Source organism: Camelus dromedarius, chromosome 8 (assembly GCF_036321535.1).
Source record: "Camelus dromedarius isolate mCamDro1 chromosome 8, mCamDro1.pat, whole genome shotgun sequence".
Lineage (NCBI taxonomy): Eukaryota > Metazoa > Chordata > Mammalia > Artiodactyla > Camelidae > Camelus > Camelus dromedarius.
Window position 1 is genome coordinate 24,157,053 of NC_087443.1, and position 20,159 is coordinate 24,177,211.

Genomic DNA, 20,159 nt, shown 5'->3' on the forward strand with positions numbered 1-20,159 from the left:
TTTTCACAGGGAAATATTTGTAAATGTCTCAGTTGATATAAACCAAAAATTGGAGTTCATAACAAAACTAATTATCCACTAGCCAAACGTATTTTATCCTGTGTCGAAAATATTTAAACTGTTTTTTTTTTTTTTTTTTGTCTTAAACTGAGCAAACCCTTGGTATCTCAGTCTCTACTCTTGTAAAGTAAGAATGAGCATCACCATCAAGTACCGAGGATTACTATCCAGAGTGAGGGAAAACCTCATAGTGAATGTGGCCAGCATCAAGAAAATCTTTCCTGGGGACTCACTGAGAGGTGCGGGAGAAAGTAGTTTCTTTGAATAATGTGTACTTCCGTCACGGTGGTTTTCAAAATGTTGCCTGGATATAGGAAAACCCAGGGTCAACAACATTTATCTTTCATTGAGGGGAACAACTGCTATTTTTTACCTTTTCCATTTAAAAAGTTTTTAATATTCTCTCATAATTAAGAATTTTTAAAATACTGTCCTCTTTATGGAGGAAAGGAAGCTTACAGCTTTGGATAACTGCCACCAAGACTGAGGACAGACTTTTGGATGCACAGAAATATAATGCCTGTTCTAGCAAGTCACACTTTGGCACTTTTGAGCACAGGCTTTCCAGCTTTGGAATTTCAGATTCCTTCCGTATAAAATGCAACATGTGATCAGAAGCCCCAGAGAGATTGCTCAGCCTCAGAATGCCATGACATTTATAACTTTTATGAGATTTCTTTATTTGTGGCTTTCTCCCCCCAAAGAGTCCATTTTTATGGTTTGCTCGTTAAAAAAATTTAAAAGTGCCACTCCACTGATGATGGAAGATCTTATAAACCCAAGGAGAAGATCTGCCAGGCTCTGTCCCTCCCGGAAAGTTTTCCTTGTGTGAGAACCCTGTTGGAAGGCCTGGAGAGTGTCACGTCAACTGCCTCGGGAAGAATTAGCCATTAAATTTGCAGATGGTGATAAAGCAAACTAGGAAAAAATCACGTTTTCAGTAGTTTTTCAGAATGCTATTGTTTCATTCACCGGTCTGTGTCTGCAGCCTTGGTGGGTGATGTTAATAGTTCCTTTGGGCTTCTTATAGGGGCATTGCTGCCTGCTGGTATCTTGGGTTCACCTGCTGTGAGCTGCTTGAGCTTCCACTCCAAGAGGGACTACAGGAGAAACAGGAACAACCATCTCTCCTGAATAACGCTGCCGCTCCTTGGCACGTGTCATCTGGTGTCACACGTAGTGTCACTGCGCCCATGCCCACCATGATTAGCTACCTGTACCTGTGGTGTCTGACAGTCTGGCTTCCTCTGTCGGGAGAAGGGACCTCTGGGAATGACTGGGGGCCGGTAAAACTTGACTCCATCATTTTCTCCAGTGCCATCACAGGATGCCTTTCCGCCTTTGAATACTGTGGAAATCACATGCACAGAGATGAGCTGGAGGATAAGTTATGAGAGAAGGGCCTCTGACACTACAGCTGGGTATCAAAAAGTTACTAGAACTTACCAGCACCTTTTCCACTGGACACCTGATCAGGAGGATGATAAAGATATCATTTTCATCCCATTTCTCACACACTGAGTATGCTCTCCCCTTTGCCCCCCAAACTCTTTGTGATCAGATAAGGTCCATTCAACAGGGTTCTTCACTTTAGACTCCTACGTTGATCTTTTCATTTCAGTCTTTACCTATGGCATGCTATGCCTGACAGCCAAAATCATGAGTTTTTTTTTTTTTAACTGAAGTATAGTTGATATATAATATCATATAAGTTGACACAAATATTTTTTATTCAATGCTTATTTTACCAAAAAAAAAAAAAACAGGAAGAATTAGTAGCTGGACAACTAACAATAGGGATTCAATAAATGAACTTCACATTGTCAGAATTATGGAAGACTTCGACTTCGAGTATCTGCCCACCACTCTCCATTGTTCCCCTCTTTCAGCCTGTTACCAGGTGATTACCATGTCGCAGAAGAGAAGTGTGTGAACAATTTATTCCTCATAGTTATTAACCCTTGGTTTCTCCATTGACCACGAGACAACACGAAGCACAGGAGCCCAAAGAAAACCATACAGTGATGACATATTAAGAAAACTTTGCCCCAAGGGAACTGGCACCTGGCAACTCAATCAGGCAGCATTTGTCAAGTTTAACACACCCTGGACACTTGGCACTCAATCAAGCAGCAAGGGGTAGGAGGTTTCGCTTCTAGAATCTCCAATAAAGACTATGCTGAGAAATGACATTTTTTGAATGCTAAGCAAACCAGAGAGATTTCGAAGTCTGGATATTTCACGTGCAACACATGAACAAGAGTGTCACAGAAAAATAAAGACAGATATGCAAAATACATATGAGACGGTGTATAACTGCACTCATTATAAGGAGATATGAGGATCAGAATAGAGAAAATTAAATTATAAGAGTATCTAATAAAGGCGAAGATTCAAGAGACAGAGTGGGTGCTAATTTGTTGGGGTACAAATTGGCAATATGTTCCAAAATGTTAAATATACATACTCTTTGCTCCAGAATAGTACTTCTAGGGATTTCCATCATTAATTGTAAAACTTCACAATGACATAATCACCAGAGTATGTCACTCGTATCATTTCTAATAACAAAGCAGAAAACAAACATAAAAGAGAAGCACTTGGAAACAATAGAAATGACCACAAATGAATATTTACAGCCATTGAAATCAAGGTATAAAAAAGTATGCATAATATGAATCCCCTTGTGCAAATAAGGAAAATGCAGCAAATAGATTTATATATATATATATTTATATATATATAAAATAAGTGTGTGTATGTGTGTATCTGCAAATATATTTAGCTTTGTGTGTGTATGTATGTATAGATTTTGTATGTAATTTATATGTAAATAGGTATATTTTTCTGTGTGCATGTGTTTGTGTGTGTGTATGTTTCCTGTGCAACCACACAGGATGCAGATGGAAGAAAGAGTAAAGTATTAACTAGATGTTATCCTTGGGGAAAAAGTGTATCAGTGGGTATGAGCTTTGGAGAGTAGGAAAATCGTCAAGGTTATGTAACCTTTAAGTTAAAAATCTCTAACTCAACATTTTCTTTTTAAGTATTTTCAAAATGAACCACATAGTGTTAGTAATGACCACATTTTGAATCAGAATAAGAATTCTACAAAATGGACTTAACAGAAGCCATTTAGACTTCTTGCAACATAGAGTGAACTGACATGGAACAAGAGGACGATATGGAGGTAACTGGGGAAAGGCAGTTGTTCTTAACAACCCCAAATTACAAGATCCAAAAAGTGATGGAAATAACCTTCATGTGTACCTCTTTGTTGACCAGTTAACGTTGACCAGTTAATGTTTATCACAAACCATCCATGGAAAAAGTGAATTGAATCAATATGGGGTTGAAATGTAACAAACATCCTGAATTTCTGTCTGACTTCCAGGTTCTATAAAAGACCTACCAGGGTCCCCCCTTCCCAACTTCTAATAAACTGCTTTTGAAGACAGACTCGGCGTGGCTGGAACGCTCAGCTATAGACACAGGTGAGACGAGAGACAGCTGTGGCAAACTGGAGGGGGTTATTCCGCTCTGCTCCTGCAGAGGGCGCTCGGTGGGCAACATAAGCCCAGTGTCTCCAGAGCACCCAGATTTCCTAGAGAAATCGCTGAATCATTAAAAAAAATCAACATCCCATTCATTTTTCTAAAACAATGTATGTCCAAAAGCCTACTGTTTTGGACTGTTTTGGACTGTTAGTTCAGAGACTCTGCTTTGAATGAGACTTTTGATCATGAGAGCTAAAGGGCCTTGTTCAAAATCTGGGATAAAAATCTTGAACAGAATCAGCCTCTTACTTGTTCTGCTTATTTGCAGCTTTCATAGTAGACACTGTTCTACATCTCTTCTTTCAAACACTTAGATTATTGTTATACAGTTGCTTTCAATGGTGCTATTTTGGTCCGTTAACACAAATCTGTTTCCAAAATTTATTATTTTGGATCTTACTCCTTCCTCTCATAGCCTTGCTGAGAACTGTTTTCATTTCAGTGGCTGCATTGAACCTGAGATGCTGGTTTAAATTGCTGGTATCCCTATCCAGGGTTGGTTGACATATGGGAACACTGAACAACTCAATAATTTGGCAATCCTTCAAACCAATATTCCATACATGTAGCCGCAAATGAATTTAGAGATAGATTTGAGTTTTCAGTTCCAATAAATAAAGAGCTTAGAGATGGTCACTCCTGTCCTTATAATAAGAAAAAAGCTGAACACACTGAAAATCAACGACTATTCGTATATCCATCAGATGATTGAGGTTGTAGGGCAAAACCAGGACTCAAGTCTGGAGAGACATATGAATGCAGAGAATCATAGTCAAGATCAGCTCACAGGAGGATCTGCCAGAAACATAAACTGGCAGGAACACTTAAGTGGTCATTTTAATAAGTTTTGGAATCTGTGTGTGAACTAGAGGGAAGGTAAAGGTATCTGAGGGCTGCTGTCTAAGGGAGCGTTCTTACACTTTCATGAGTTTAACCTCCAGGATCACAGCAGATTCTCACAACAAAGAAAAAGAAAAAAAAAATCATCTTGTGTCTCCGGTAAGAGAAGGGGGAAATGACCATGTTGAAATGCATGCAGAGTGTTCTCCATGACAACGATCTACTTTTCAGTGAAAATAGTCTTTCCCAGAGCCTGAGCTCACCTGAGGGAAGAGCTCTGCCCTGACTCCACCTTCCTGAAGCCTTCCTGTCTCATGTAAGAAGGGAAGACAGTGAAGCAACGTTTGTGACGGTCACAGCCCAGGAAGACAGGCCCACAGAGGGAGTGGAATCTCATCATGTACATGAGCTCCCCTCCACCAGCCCTTAACGTCGCATCCACAGGGTTCCACTATAATAATAGTGGATTATAGCTGAAAAGTTGTAAGACACAGACTCTACTTGAAGGAGGTCAAGGAGTGGGGAGGTTACAGCTCAGTGGTAGAGCACCTGCTTAGCATGTACGAGTTCAATCCCCAGTACCTCCATTTAAAAAAAAAAAAAAAAAAAAAAAAGGACTAATTAGGGAAACCCAAAGACACAAATAGAAGCTGAAAAAAAAAAAAAGAATTGAGAAGATTTTAAAGCCCTTGGCATCTACATCTACAGCAAACATTAAACAAAACCTTAGAATAAAGATCTATTTACCTCATAATTACCTAATATATCGTGTCCAACTGCTAACAAAATACACACACACAAAAAAAAGTCTTAAGAGATTAAGGAAGTGCCAGAACCTGACACAGATACTGCAGAAATGAGGTAATTAGGTTTTTATTTATTTATCTGTTTATTTATTTTAATGGAGGCACTGGGGATTGAATCCAGGACCTTGTGCATGCTAAGCATGCACTTTACCACTGAGCTATATCCTCTCCCCCCAGCCCCACTGTCCTGCAAGAAATTTTGAGACATTCTTCAGGGAGAAACACTTGACCAGTACTAAAAACTATCAGGGTCATTAAAATAAGGAAAATCTGACAAAGTGTCACAAACCAAGGGGACATGCCCACTAAATGTAATGTTTCCAGCATGGGACCTTGGAACAGAAGAAGCAAGTCAGTAAAAACTAAGGACATCTGAATAAACCAGATTTGCGTTAATAACAAGGCATCAATATGAGTTCATTCATTGTAACAACATTTATGCAGTTTGGTCCCTGGGACGAGTTGAGGTCAGCACAATTTTATCTTATCCATCTGATAAAATCCCCGGTGAAGTTCAAGTGCTCAGACCAGCAGCGTGTCTGGCCCTCCCCACTGACGTTTCCATATGATACTATGAAGTATGCTGGCTGATTTCACGTTCTTCCCCTGCACTCACTCGGATCTTGACTTTTTGTGTTTGTACATGTTTAGGTAAAAACCTCATCTGGTGTAATGTACAAAATGTCATTTTCATCGTGAATAAGGAGACGGCACAGACTATTCACTGGTCCTTTCAGCAAGAGCTCAGCCAATTTCCTTTCAAACACCCACACAGACTCTGGTCAATACTGTTATTCACGGGAAAGCGCTCATCCCGTGTGGCTTCCCTGAAGGCCCTCCTTGTACAGGTGCTCTTTGGCGCTGAGGACGTCCACTGCTGTTTGCACCATCCCCTGCCTTGCTCCTCGCACACTGAGTGCTGCCCTGAAATCAGTAGACCTGTCAGATGAAGCAGGCGCGTGTTGGAAGTAGAGCAAGGTGTGCTGCTTCCAGTTCTGCCCCCTACAAGCAGCGGGAGTCCAGAGGTTAAGTGAAAAGCCGTGTCTGTGTTCGAAAGCAGTGTTGACAGCTGATAATCACCTGTTCTGGAACCCCAGGCAATAAAAACGGGAGGGAGGTTTAATTTTAAACAGTTTTAAGGTTTTAGAGGTCTCGTCCCCGTGTTGTTCTCAGCTCACCTATGTCTGTGTCAAAGAGTTCTTTATTTCAGGTCTGACTTTTGAGCCCAGGAGATGGTGAGACCGAGTAGTTAGGACATGTTTTAGGGCGTGATTCCATCCAGATCTCTTATACAAATAATTGAAAACAACTTGACCAGTGTTGCTGTTTTGAGAATGTTTGCACCCTGTACCAGAGCAGGAAGAACTATAACAATTGTCTGTCAAACTTTAACACGTTTCCATTGAAAAGAAATAATAGAGTGGGACACCCTTTCCAGACACCCATCACAGCAAGCACGCCTCACCCACCCCACGCCCCACCGCTCACCTCAGCCGGCTGCCCCTTGCAGCCAGTGGTAACTAAACGCAGGTTGCTCCCTTTTCTCAGAGAGCTCTGAGCTATTCCTACTGTCAGGTTATCTCCCAGACCTGCCTTCTAAAAGCTGTAACAGCAATGAGCACTATTTTGGTGGCATTCTTTGATCAATATCTATCACCTGCAGGGCTCAGTAAGCTCCTTGAAAGTAGGACCACTGTCACTTTTGCTCACCATGATATCCCTGGTCCTTACTAGATATTTAATGTACATATTTGAATAAAAAGATGAACGTATGAACCTATAGGGAATCTTTAAATAGGAATTTGATATTTAAAGGAAGAGATCAGGTTTTAGACTAGAACTATTCCAAATTAGCTTTGATTCATGCTACAAAGGAATGACCCCCGTCTGATCAACCTCTGTCAAAGTACTTCACGAATTTCAACTCACTCTCAAGACTCTGTAAACATCGCCTACTTCTGGGCGGCCTTTGTGGATTCCCCAGCTGAGTTTAGATGCCCTTCTCCATGATCTGAGAGCACTTTGACTTAACACATCTACAGTATGAAAAAAGTTTGTGCTAACATGTTTGTTTCTACCACTAGCCTGTGAGATCCCCAAAGTCAGGATCCATCGCTTCTCTTTGTATTTTTTAAGCTCATCGTGCAGTGTCCAACATAGAAAAAGTGTTCAAGAAGCACCACAGAATAAATGAATGCCTCTCTCTACCAATTATCAAGGCTGCGTTAGTCATTAAGTTCTTACTATTCGCCTCTAGCATTCAAGTATTATCTTCTGAGTCTTTCTCATTGAATGTTTGTCTCCCAAACCTATCTTTCCTAAGATGGTTGTTGAAAAAAACTGTGGGAAAGAGTATATGATTTTATTGCTTTACTTTTCACGTATGTGTATTTTCTCTTGATTTTAAGAGAGAAGAAGAGGTCATCTCTCTTTTGATGACTTCTGTTTCCGATGATCCCTGAACTGGGTGCTGAGAAGTTTCTCTCCTTTGACTGGTCTGGAGGGAATAACTCTAGCCCCAACTCTCTCTCTCTCTCACCCAGGACACAGGAAATGAGGTCAGTCCTAAATGCTTCACTTACAAATGATAGTAAGGGGCTAGATGCTTCGAAGACACTGCCAGGTCTAGTTCTGCAGGCTTGATGTCAAGTGTTTCCGGAGTGTCATGTTGCTTCACTGGACTGGGTGGTTCACATCTTGTTAAATGACTGTAAAGTGAAACCTTTCCCCATGAATGTTTAATGAACTTAAGGGAATGCCAGACACAGACAATTCATTTGTTAAACATTGCAATTTGCTAAGAATTTCAAGTAGTTAACCTGGGCTCCAAGATAAAAATAAAGACGAATTTGCCTGCTAAGGTAAGCAGAGGAGGACATTTTCCCTCCCTAGGATCACAGTGCACCTGCATGACCTGTCTCCCTCCAGGTAGCAGAAATCATGCGTGCAGTGGGAAGGTTGGTGAGAGAACTCCTGTGGCAGGTCTTCAGAATTTCCTAGTGGACACATTTTGCATCTTGACCTTGGCCTCTGGACCTCCTCACCACTCTTGACATGTGGGAAGGATCCTTTCCTGATGTAGGGGGCTCTCCCACGCATCCTAGGGTATTTACCAGCTCCCTTGACTCACAGATGCCTGTGCACTTCCCACCCAAAGTGTTTCCAGACTTTGCCAAATGCTCCCTGGGGCAACACTGCCCCCTGTTGCAAACCACTGTGTTACAGGGATGTGGGTTTAGACTAGCTGTCTGACAGAGGTTAACTTTCTCAAGTTCTAAGCCCTATTTTCCTCTTCTGCACATCGGGGGTGTAATTAAGTCATTGTTGTTAGGACTAAATAAGGCTGTGTATTTCTAGTATTTAGCAAGATTCTCTGTATGTACCTAGTACATGGTATTTGCTATTATTATTACTATCACTGTTTTATTGATCATTTTTGGCTATTATTGACATTGGTATTTCCTCACAGCTCTTGTCAGAAGGAGACAAAAATACAGACCTACAAAAGAAAAAAATGCTTTTGCATATTTTCTTTAATGTATTTGCATTTTTAATAGGCGTGCGGACACTTCCTGGCCACACAACAAATGACCACTTTCCATAAGACTATGTGTGCTACCTGGCCTCCAACCACTCAGATGTCCTGTATGCGTCTTATATAGCTTAAGCATAGCATGTAGGAAAGCAAATGTTCTTAAACATTTCAGTTTCTTTTTTAAGGGATTATCGATGTATATTCTCTATAACTATTTTCTCCCATAATGTGTGGCGTGAAAAATTGCAAATTGTTCTTTGATGCTTATAATAAAATCATGAGCGAGGGTATCAACATGTAATTCACCAAAGCGGAAACCAAACTAGAAATATACAGACAGAGATCCTCCTACCCTCTCTGATAGTGAAATGTCATTAAAGAAGACAATTTTCTCCTATTAAATTAGCCAAAGAAATGTTGACAAAGGGATAACGAGGCTGGCAGTGACCCACATTGCTTTCTAGCACTGAAACTGGCATGTGCCTTTGGGAAAGCAATGTGTTCATCGTAGCCTAGTCTTGTTAAAGGGGTCTGTTCAAGGAGTCCCTTGAGCCCCGCCGGCAACGTGTAGGATGCTACAGCTGGCATGCAGATGTCTCCTCAATGCACCCTGCACTTTCTTCAGGATCCTTAAATGCCTTCCTCTCATATCCATTCTCTGCCTGAACCCCCCATTTCTGTGTAGCCCTTCAGAATGTCGATCCCTTGAAATGCGTTTTCCTTGCTGACCACCACACCACAGCTCAGAGACAAAATGCCCTATACTCTCTTCATCCAAAAATGGGATGAATAGAAAAAGACACTGTCCCACATCCTCCCTTGGGCACTGGGGGAATGGTCTGGTTAAGCCTCCGCGGTCCTGTGCCAACATACAAAATGTTGGGGAGGGGTGGGCTGAGGAGGGAAGAGGGAGAGAAAAAGAAAAGAAAATCAGAGGTAAACAAAGGTCTTTCAGGTGTTGCAACCCCTACAGTTAATCGTTTCTTTCTTGCTGTCCAAATTCTAATAATTCCAATCAAATGAAGGGTGGGGGAAACCCATGCATAAAGAGTTTATTTTAATAATGGTTTTAATAATTAAACAATAGGAAAGAACATTCATAGCTACTAGGAGGGAAGGAAGGAGGAAACTGTGAAGTGGCCTCTTTGTGGACCACTATGCCTTCTCCCAAATGAGTGTGAGGAGATTGTAAAGCAAAGAAAATGCTGTTGGTCCTACAGTCGCCGGAAAGGAATACCAAACTGTGCGTGTGTTCTGGCTGCAACCCTGCTACGCGTTAGCGGCTGACAAAGACTCTCTTCTTGAGCAAACTTCAGACAGGCTCCTCTGAGCCCTTTAATCGACGAGGCCTCAATTTCTGACCTTTAAAAACTGCAGATTCTCTGCCCAAATGATTTCATCCACTCACCCCCCCCCACACACACACACTTAAAGACTTGAGTAAACTCTATCATAGTTCTAACTGCTCAAGGCTGTACCCCTAGGTTGACCCCTGTCCCTCTTAAAGCACCTGCCAAACACCAAAAAGGAAACCCAAAAAACTCAAAGGAATTTACCGTTTATTTTAGCCAATGCCTGGGGATAAGCCCCAGACCTCTCTTTCTTAGAACATTTAATAAAAGGAGTTTAGGATTCTAAATCTTCCTTTGTCCCTTTGAGATGCGTGCGCATCTCCTACAACTGGGGAGTGTCTCTTTCCAGGACCTGAAAGCCATTTATCTGGACCATAATGATTAGGAAGGAGAGGGCCTCCGTCTCCCAGTCTCCAGAGAAGGACAGGATGCTAAGCTCAGTAATGACCAGTTAACAGACCCCGTTGGCCTTATGGCATTTACATTGACCAACTTTGTGTAATTTTTCACTTCCCTGACTCTGTCAAGCCTCTACTGTTTCTCCTCCCCATCCCCCCAGTCTCCCTTTAAAACACCCGAGTCACCCCTGTACGAATGGAAATTGTGTTCTTTTCACACTGGATGGGTCTTCTGTAATGCAACCTATTATCACTGATTAAAAATCTGTCCTTACTGCTTTAGCTGGAGCTTGGCTTTGTGTGTCTGACAGGTCCAGTTGCTAAGAAACTGAAGCCCTCCGTCACTGCATTTGCGTTAAGGTGGTGGTGAGACAGGAGGGAAGAGGGCCGGGCACATCCACTCAAGGAATGACAGCAATTTAACACCAAAATGGTGGAAGAGTCACCTCCCAGTTGGCCTTGAGGATGAAGAGGTTTAACTTCTCGTAGACCTTGAGCTTCATTATGTGCTCAATGTAACAGCGTGATCAATAACACGCCCGCAGGCGCCATGACAGCCCCAAGGCTAACCGCCAAAGGCCAAAGAATGGGCGGAGGCCCAGTCCCTGGGAACCCCAGCCCCTGCCCCCGGGCAGTTGGATTGCTCCCACCTGTAGGCATGTGAAGCTACTGAGCCCATAAAACCTGGCAACACAAGCCTAGTGGCCTTTTTCGCTCCCTCCCCTTCGGGGACAGCCCGCACTCTGTCTATGGAGTGTGTACCTACTTTTACTCTAACCTGAGCACCCAATTCCCACACCTCTTTCCTTGCCTTTCTCTTGCCTTACACTCTATGCAGTATGCATCTCTCTAAATAAATCTACCTTTACTCAGCGGTGGCTCGCTCTTGAATTCTTTCCTGCGCAAAGCCAGGACCCACACCTGGCAGGGCACATCCCAGGGGTTCAGTCGAGACCTGGGAGAAGGCCCTCCTCACGCCCCACATCCGCTTTCCTGCATCAGTGGGATGATATTTATTAGAAATCATTAGCAAAAGCATTCCGTCTGTTTCAGGAAAGAGCAATCCCTACGCGCAGTCACGATTACAAGTTTTAACAAAACTTTGCGGGGCAGCATTGCGGATTTATGAATTCTGCCTTAATCATCTAAGTACATCCGTTTTGCCCAGCGTAACGGTGACTTTTGAGGTAGTGATTTCCCAGGCTCACAAATGATGTGTAAATTCCCAGCGCTTTACAGACCTGGAGGGCTGTGACTGTGTCCTGGGTGACTGTGTATTGCACTCAAATACCAGGTTTATACCGTGGCCTTTGCTCTTTTGCTTCCTGCCTCAGGGTCCTGTGTGGGGGCAGAGAGAGCTGCTCCCCTGACAGGGCTCTTCCAGTTTGTCCCGTGGGGCCCTGCAGGGTACAAATCCCATCCGTGTCCCTCGTTTGTCGTTTGTAGGAAACAGGCTTGGTTCAGCCTCCTCGGTGTTCCCTGAGTTCCAAAGGGCAGAATCAAATAGTTGCTAATCAGGGAAGGGAGGGAATGCAGAAACAAGACAGACAGAGTGGAGAAACAATGGGGCAGGGTCCTGGTTCCTCTTCTAGGAATATGCACAGCAATCCCGCTGGGTTCTTCCCTGCAGGAACATCGGCCCCCACCCAGGTGCAGGATGGCAACTGCAGGCTGAGCAGGAGATTCCAGGAACACCGCCCCATTACCTCACCACCAACCAATCAGAAGAAGTCTGCACACAGTGGAGGATAATGAGGACTCTGTCCCCCTCCCCAAATGATGCTCCCTTTAAAACTTTCACGGTGGAGCAGAATCTTCGGAGTTACACTCGTCTCAGACGGAGTGTTGGCTTTTGAACGCCGAGCAGTCAAACTGAGTTGGGTAACTGTTGCTTGTCTTTAATTTAGCGTTTTGCAATATATCTCACGTTGGGCCAACTGATGTCCTTCAGAGTCCGGACGACCCCCATTTCTGGGCTCTCAGATGTCTGCCTGGGATCTCTCGACACACAGAGTGCATTCTTTCCCCTAACAAACTAGTAGCCCCAGGTAATGCCTACATTATCACAGCCAAAGCCCACCGCCCTTCACGGACCCTAAACCTCTTACCTCACCTACAGAGACTTGCACACAAGCAGATCAGGCACCCTGTGACCCCACCTTATAAAAGACCCAGCCTCCGGCCCCCCGGAGCTCTCACAGGCACCCCTTGTTGTGTGTATTACAGTTGTCTATGACAGCCTTCCCTATTAACTCCCACTTCTATTCTTACACTTAACCACTGGTACATTCTTTTACCAACCCGCGGGTCACTGGCTCACCGATTGGCCGCCCCTCTGTGTCACACAACATTTCAGAAATTATTAAAACGACTTAAGAAAGAAGGTAGGATTCAAAGAGTTTGCCTTTAACTTCAAGTTCTGGCATCTGTTTAAGGCCTGGTGTTAGGAAGTACCTCCTCTTGGACCGAAACTCTCACTTCCCACCTTTCTGAACTTGGCTTCTCTCACACCCCCTACCTCAGAGCTGCCCAACATAGCGTGTGTTCTTAGGGTTCCATGGCCTTATTCTCTGTCTGTTCTAGTTTCTTCTTGTCCTTTGCTCTTTGCCGACCTGATGAACCTCTCATATTCTTCAAAATCCAATTCAAGCCTGGATTTTTTTTCTTTTTTCTTTTTTCTTTTTTTTTTTGCTGCCTCCACTTCTGTCCCCATCATCTCCCTTCGGTCTCTTCTCCCATCTCTGTTACAACATCAACCATCTCATCCCACAAGCCTCCTCTGGGTTGTCTGTATTTCTTACTTACATAAGTTTCCAACGCGTAGGGAACATGGCATCCCCAGAGCCCAGCACAATTTCTGACACAAGTAAGGATTTAATAAGTGATTACAGATCGAAGAACTGAAGCTCTTTTCGCTTCCAGAGTTTAATTTATATTACAGGTTATAATCGAGAGCTGAGATTTAGTTTTTCTCTCTTTTATCTAGTATGCGTGTGCACACAGGAAAATGCAAGATGATTTCAAGAAAGATTTACAAAGCACTGAAAAAAAAAATCGACACGTCTGATCACAGGCTCCCCATCCCCTCTGGACCGGGAGCACCGAGGTGGGCTGCGGGAAGGGATGTACAGATGTGGCACTTACGTTTTGCAGCTGGACATGGTTCTTCACCAAGTTCTCTGACTTTGCCAAAGTGCTGGGCGTCTTGAGACCGTAGCTTTTAGCATGATGTGGCTCCTTCAGCTGCTCTTGAACTTGTTTCGCTTGTTTCCTGTAGGTTTAAATAAATCCACGGATAAATAGTTACGTAAGTTTTTTCTAGTCATTTTTTGAGGTGCATTCATTCTCAAGATCTGTATTTGTCATTTGCCAAAGTTAGATAAACTCAGTTAACCAAGAATCCTTCCCTCGTTTCCAACTCCACCGAGAAATACTGGCATCATCCGTTATCATCCGGGGATGCACACCCAGTGGCGCTCCAAGGACAGGCACACGTGTAACACATTGTCCAGGCCCTACTGAACGCAAGAGGTCTCTTCCCCCTTGTGCTCAACTGCAAAGAATCAGAAATGCTCTGAAGTGACCAGCGGAAAAAATTGGAAGCTGGGATCTCGCAGTTACATATAACATACCTGTAAATTTACATTTATATTTGTCCAATTCAAATTTGTGTAGCTTTCATATATACCATTTCATGTGTATATCTTCTGTTTTATAATATTGAAATAGTTCACTGATTGTCATCATCAGCCCTGAATGTAGATTTTTATAACTTTTGTAAATAAGAAACTTAGTTAACTCTTAAAGAGCACCTACTAAATGCCGAGCGTCATTTGAAGTATTTCACGTGTATCAACTCACTTATTCTTCACAGTAATTCTGTGCGATGAGGCATTAATCCTACGCCCATTTAATAGGTGAAAGAAACTGAGGCACAGCGAAGGTAAAGGATTTGCCCAAAGTCACATAGCTAGTAAATGGTAGAGTGGGATTTGAACCTAGGAGGTCTGGCTGTGCAGGCTGTGCACTCTGCACTCTGCGCCACCACCCACGACTGTCAAACCACTTGCCCACGTCACGCAGCTTGGCAGTGGGAAGGCTGAGACAATTTTTAGTTTTTGGACTCCAAGTACTCCTGCCTGTCAACTGACTGTTGTTTTGAACTATTCTGTGGCTATCCCAGAAAGATCTGACACATTACTGTGTTATCAGCTGTTCTCTCAAGCGCTTTATAGCAATTATCCACCAGCAGAAGACGCAATACCCATAAAACCAACTTTGCAGAATCATTCTCCCCTAGACTTTCGCCTCTTCCTCGGGTTTGTGTCAAGGAGGGTGCCCTGGGTGGAGGCTGTGCACATCTCTGGCAGCAAGCTTTCCCAGGCAGACAGCACTCTATAGAGCCTGGGCTCTGGGATCAGAGTAACTGAGATTTGACTTCCAGAGCTGCCACCCACCAGCTTTGTTTTTGATTTCCGCAATCAACATGACTGATTCCCAAAGCTTCTCTGAGCCTCCGTTTCCTCGTCCGTCAGTGGAGTTTGTAAAAGCTATCTCCCATCCCACAAATACTGTGAATATGAAGAGCGAGAACACACAAAGTGTTCATCTGTTCCACTCCTCACCACTTAGCAAGCTTAGTAGCACGGGCAGATGCTACCGAGGAATTAGAACCTTGGCTCAAAGATGAAAGAAGGGATCTTGTTAATTGCCTCTCTCGCGAGCCAGGCGCAGCATTTGCTACAGGATTTGGAGGCTTTGAGCATCGTTATCTCTTTTGAATTTACAACACCAGTGTGATGTAGCTCTGTTTCTTTTATCTTTTCAATTATTTGGGGGGCTTTTATCTCCAGCACTCTTAGTTGCTTTCATGCAGTTGTAATAATCTATCTTCTTCCTAACAGCTAATCTGTAGCCTATTGTTGGAAACAAATCCATCATTTCAGCAGTTTAAGATGCACATTTAGCCACAAAATCCTATCAGGGATTCACTGATGACGCAAAGGAGAGATGAGGAAGTAAATCATCATGAAGCAGTAAAAGGGGGCTTGGCACCGAGTAAGGATCTGGTTACTTTCCCAAGAATTAGATAGTAGAAATACTAATGATCTTTTCAGCAATTCCATCATTCAGTGTCTGGGAAATGTAAACTTACAAAGGAATTTTCCTCATAAAAATGTCTGACTGCATTTCCTAAATCCTTTTCCTTTAAACATCTTTTTTAAAAAAATATTCTATTTATTACTGTATTATTTAACTATTTTATTTTGGCAGGGTGGAGGAGGTAACTAGGCTTGTTGACTTTTAGAGGAGGTACTGGGGATTGAACCCAGGACCTCATCTATGCTAAGCATGTGCTCTACTATCTGAGCTATACCCTCCTCCCTAAGTCCTCTTTGTAATTTGCTTTCCTTTCCTTGCGTCTCACTCCAGTCCTAACTCATTAATATTCCTGAATATTAATGAGAAGCCTGCCTCCTTCTCTATCACCCCTCTCCTTCCCAAGCACACACATTTTTGGCTCTTTCCTCCTTTCCCCAGCAAATGAGAACAAGGGCTGCAATACCATGAGCTCTCTCCTGAGAGCAGTTGCTCTGGGGAAGACAAGGTACGGGCACTGCTCACTGGAACCCCTAATAGCCTATCAATGTTGCTGTGGAAATTCTATAGTTCTTTGAGTTTTATTTCGCTACAGCCCAACTCAGCAGGAAGATGTACATGGCAGAAGATCAGGCATCACCAGTCCACTGGGAGAAGTCATTTGTCATGTTGCAGGTTGGGTTCCTGGAACTGGAGACACGGAGCTGGAGGTAGCATGAGTGATTTTTATCAGAGACGGCCCTTTGGATTAACACCAATGGAAATGAAAGGAAGGAAACAGGACTGGGCAGAAGGAGGCTCTGGAATGGGGTGCAGTCTCAGTGAAGACCTCAGCAAATCCCATGGGGAACTCTGAAATGAGCACAGCCTTCACCCCAAGTTGGGGCAAAGGTCTAGACCTTCAGAGCCTCACACTGACCTGCCATTGGATGCGGGGCATCTCAGGTCAGAGCCTGGGCTGGAGAAAGTCAACTCTTATCTCTACTCTATTCTAGTAACTGGGGGACTAAGACCTTCACAGTGAAGAGAATCATGGCATCATATCAGAACATCCATTGCCTGCCCCTAAAAGCCTTTCTTCGTGATCTAAGATCCTGACTTCAGAGGGTGATAACCTACAGTCAGGGCAGTTTGTTATCACATCTGCCTTTTTACTGGTAGTACCAGTGCTCCCTTCTCCTCCTGTATTTCTCCCAGTTGTGATCATTATTCGTCCCCGCTTCTGCTCCTGGAACATCTTGTCTCCTATTCCAGTTCCGTTTTTAGAGTCGAATCACGTCTTGCATTTCCAAAGCCCACTGAGGACTCCCACTGCCAGTCTTATGTGTCCCAGCCCCCGAGAGTTAAAAGTAGAAAGAAAACCTGGAAGAATTTATAGTTGCCACGTGAGCCATTTCAGCCCGATCTGAAAGGCTCAATCTGTAATTCTATTAACCACTTATGGGAATACTGGGCTTCTTGGGACCGATGGAAAGAGACTTTCTTTCACTGTACCCTTTTAAGTGGTTGGGGTCCAATGAACTCAATCAGAAAGTCCTCTAAATTCCAGAAAGTGTTCCTCACTTCTACCTCTTCATGTTACCCACATTCAAACGTTCATGGGCTAACAATTCACTGCAATATTCCACTGCCTGAGGCCATGCCATCCCAAGGGTGACAAGTGAATGGAGAAAGGACCAGAGTGGCCAAATCTGAAGGGTTTTGGGAAGTAAAACATAAATAACCAAGAATGTGAGCTTTGGGGTAAGTCCTGACTCTCTGGGCACTGTACATTCTAGTATGTTGGGTGGAAGTTCAAGTGAATTTATTTGGAAACCAATGACAGGTCCTAGAATCCCAGAAGACTTGGGACTCCCAAGATGAGGCCAAAAAAATTATACACGTAAAACAGTCCTATAGTATGTGAGAAAGTAAAGAAAGGTCAAGGTAGAGTCTGCCTATTCGGCTGTCCCCAAGGTTTGGGGAGCTGAATTAGAATTCCAGGAATGAAGGCAAGAAAAAAACTTGTGCCAGGGTGTTATAAAAATGTACATTGCTTTCAGCTATATAAATTAGATGCATGGGGTGGGGTGTGGCTCTTCTCTCAGGCAAAGAAAAATGAAGGACGATCATGCTTGGAAATTGTATTACAAGAAGGAAATACGCTCTAGGTCTCTGATGAGGAATATGACTCCAGTTGGGAAAGGCTTTAAATTTTATTATTACTGTATTATTTTTACACTAACTTATTTATTTTTAAATAAAAGTGTGTCCCGGCTGGGCAGGCAGAAAGACAGCAGCACCCCGATCCGCTCACTTCCATTGGCTTGGTCCTCTGAGTCTCCCAGGACGAATCTAGGGTCGCAGTGTTTCCGTGAGAACCCCTGCCAGCTGGCTGAGCCCCAGGAGGACACACTGGTGGCTGAGCCCGCTTGCCGTCCACACAGGGAGGGACTGACAGCTCTGAGGATGGACGTCCTCCTGCTCTCCAGCTGTTCTCTGTTCTCGTGACGGCCACAATCCGTCTTTCGTTTAAATGTGGCACAACTGCCAATTACCCTCCGAAAATAAGTGATGGACTACTTCTCCACAGTAATTTGCTTATTGTTAAGTACGCAATCTCTCTCCCCCTGATACAGCACTTTCCAGGAGCCCCTTCTAACGCCCTGCTGAGTGTGACAACCCCTCTCGTGCTCCAGGGGACAGGCTTCACTTTGCTGTCACCCAGCCTGTGAGTTCCGGTGTGGAAAGCCGTAGGTGTTAACAATAACAAGCCCTCACTGAGTGCTTACTCGCTGAAACAGTATGCTGTGCCCTTTACAGTATTTTCTGGCTAAACCTTACATTCTGTAAGGTAGATATTATTGGGGGCCAGATTTTAGCTATATTTTACCAAAAAGGAAACGGAAGCTAAGGGACTAGATGTAATTTGCCTAATAATGCATAATAAGCAGGTGGCAAGACTGCAGGTCTGAGCACAGGTATGGCTAATGCTTGTAAAACCCTGACCACTGTGTCACGCAGCCTGGCTGAGAGCATAAAGAGCTATGGTCTGCGGTGGGAACCGACGTTCCCCAGTCACTCCGAGCACTCACCGTCCAGCAGCGGGACTGTGTGAGCCAATATGGTAGAATGGTCCAGAGCACGCGATTTAAAGACCCATCTGCAAGTTCCTACTTTGTAGCTTTGACAAATTAATGTTTTAAAATTAAATTCAGACATTATCTTAAAATTGAGCAATACTGATCATTCCAGTTGTTACGAGGGTTGGGATATAAGATATGAGAAGCCCAATATCCCTGATACAGAGTTAAGTGCTCAGAGATTGAACACTAACACCTGTCACGGCCAAGAGCTGCCTAGGAGACATGACAAGGAAATGTGATGTGGTTTCCTGGCTGGAGCCTTGGAACAGAAACAAATGCACATTAGGTAAAAACCAAGGAAATCTGAAAGTATGAACTGTCGTTAGTAACACTGTATCAACATGGTTCCATTGGTTGTCATAATGCAACATTCTAGTATGACATGAATCGTAGGGGAAACTGAGTCTGGGGAACATTGGATGTGTCTGTACTATTTTCACAACAATTCTGAGAACCTAAAGCTCTTCTGAAATAGTTTACTAAAAAATAATAGTCACTAATTCTGGATTCATACCTGATTTCTATTATTTTTTAAAATTCTAAGCATTGTTCTTTTTAAAGATTGACATAAACAACATGCAGACAGGTATCATGGACTGTATCTGGAAATTGATCCAATTTTAGAAGAGCAAATGGGTAGGAAAAAATACAGGTCCAATGAAAAACAATTATGTGTTGGCTTGGATTTCAGACAAGCTGTAGGAAAAGAATCTATGCCAGCTTCTTAATGCCTGCACACCTTACAAGAAACCAAGGAATTTAATATTTTAATCTGCATTTCTTAAGTGCAAGATTATGTCATTTACATAAATAAAGTACTATGAAGTATATTTAGAGTAAATATATGTATATACACATACATACTTATATACATATATATGTATATTTTTTATTCTACTTTATTAGCCCCCCAAAAAGCACCTTTACCTGCAGAAGCTTTAGTTTCTTGGCAAGGTAAGCACAGGGCATATTCGAGATGTGCATACCAAAGTGGATTTTATAGTATTCATATTTCATATTTGGCTACAACTTTTATGGGTATCAGGTGAAAAACATGATAAGAGGAAAAGTGTGTGTGTGTGTGTGTTTTCATAAAAAGCTAGACACTAGTTGATAATGTTCAGGTCTACAGCAGGGACTTCTCTGTTCAGAAGAGTTAACCCCTGAGTGACAGGCAGACGCTGAGCCTTTAATTCCTGGAGGCAATCAAAACGTGCAAAGGACTTAGAGTGTTGATGAGCACAGAGAGGAATGATTAGTATGTGCATCAAAGATAAACCACACACACACACACACACAAACACACACATGCACGTACACGCTACACACACTCACCACAGGCTACAAAAGATTCTGTCATTTATGGATGTTTGATGGACCCATTTG

General features: G+C 43.1%; 1 protein-coding gene across 6 annotated transcripts in view; it reads right to left on the minus strand.

Moving 5' to 3' along the window:
• NRG3 (neuregulin 3) overlaps positions 1-20,159 on the minus strand; it is a 930,932-nt gene that overhangs the window by 11,540 nt on the left and 899,233 nt on the right. For 4 of the 6 annotated variants that reach the window (XM_010984086.3, XM_031461039.2, XM_031461042.2 and 1 more), the window contains exons 6-7: positions 13,693-13,819; positions 1,281-1,408 (exon numbers count right to left, since the gene is read on the minus strand). In XM_010984086.3, the coding sequence (XP_010982388.3) occupies positions 1,281-1,408; positions 13,693-13,819 (255 nt within the window). Of the gene's footprint in view, positions 1-1,274; positions 1,409-13,692; positions 13,820-20,159 lie in introns of all 6 variants that reach the window. The other 2 variants (XM_031461041.2, XM_031461035.2) reach the window with 1 other exon arrangement.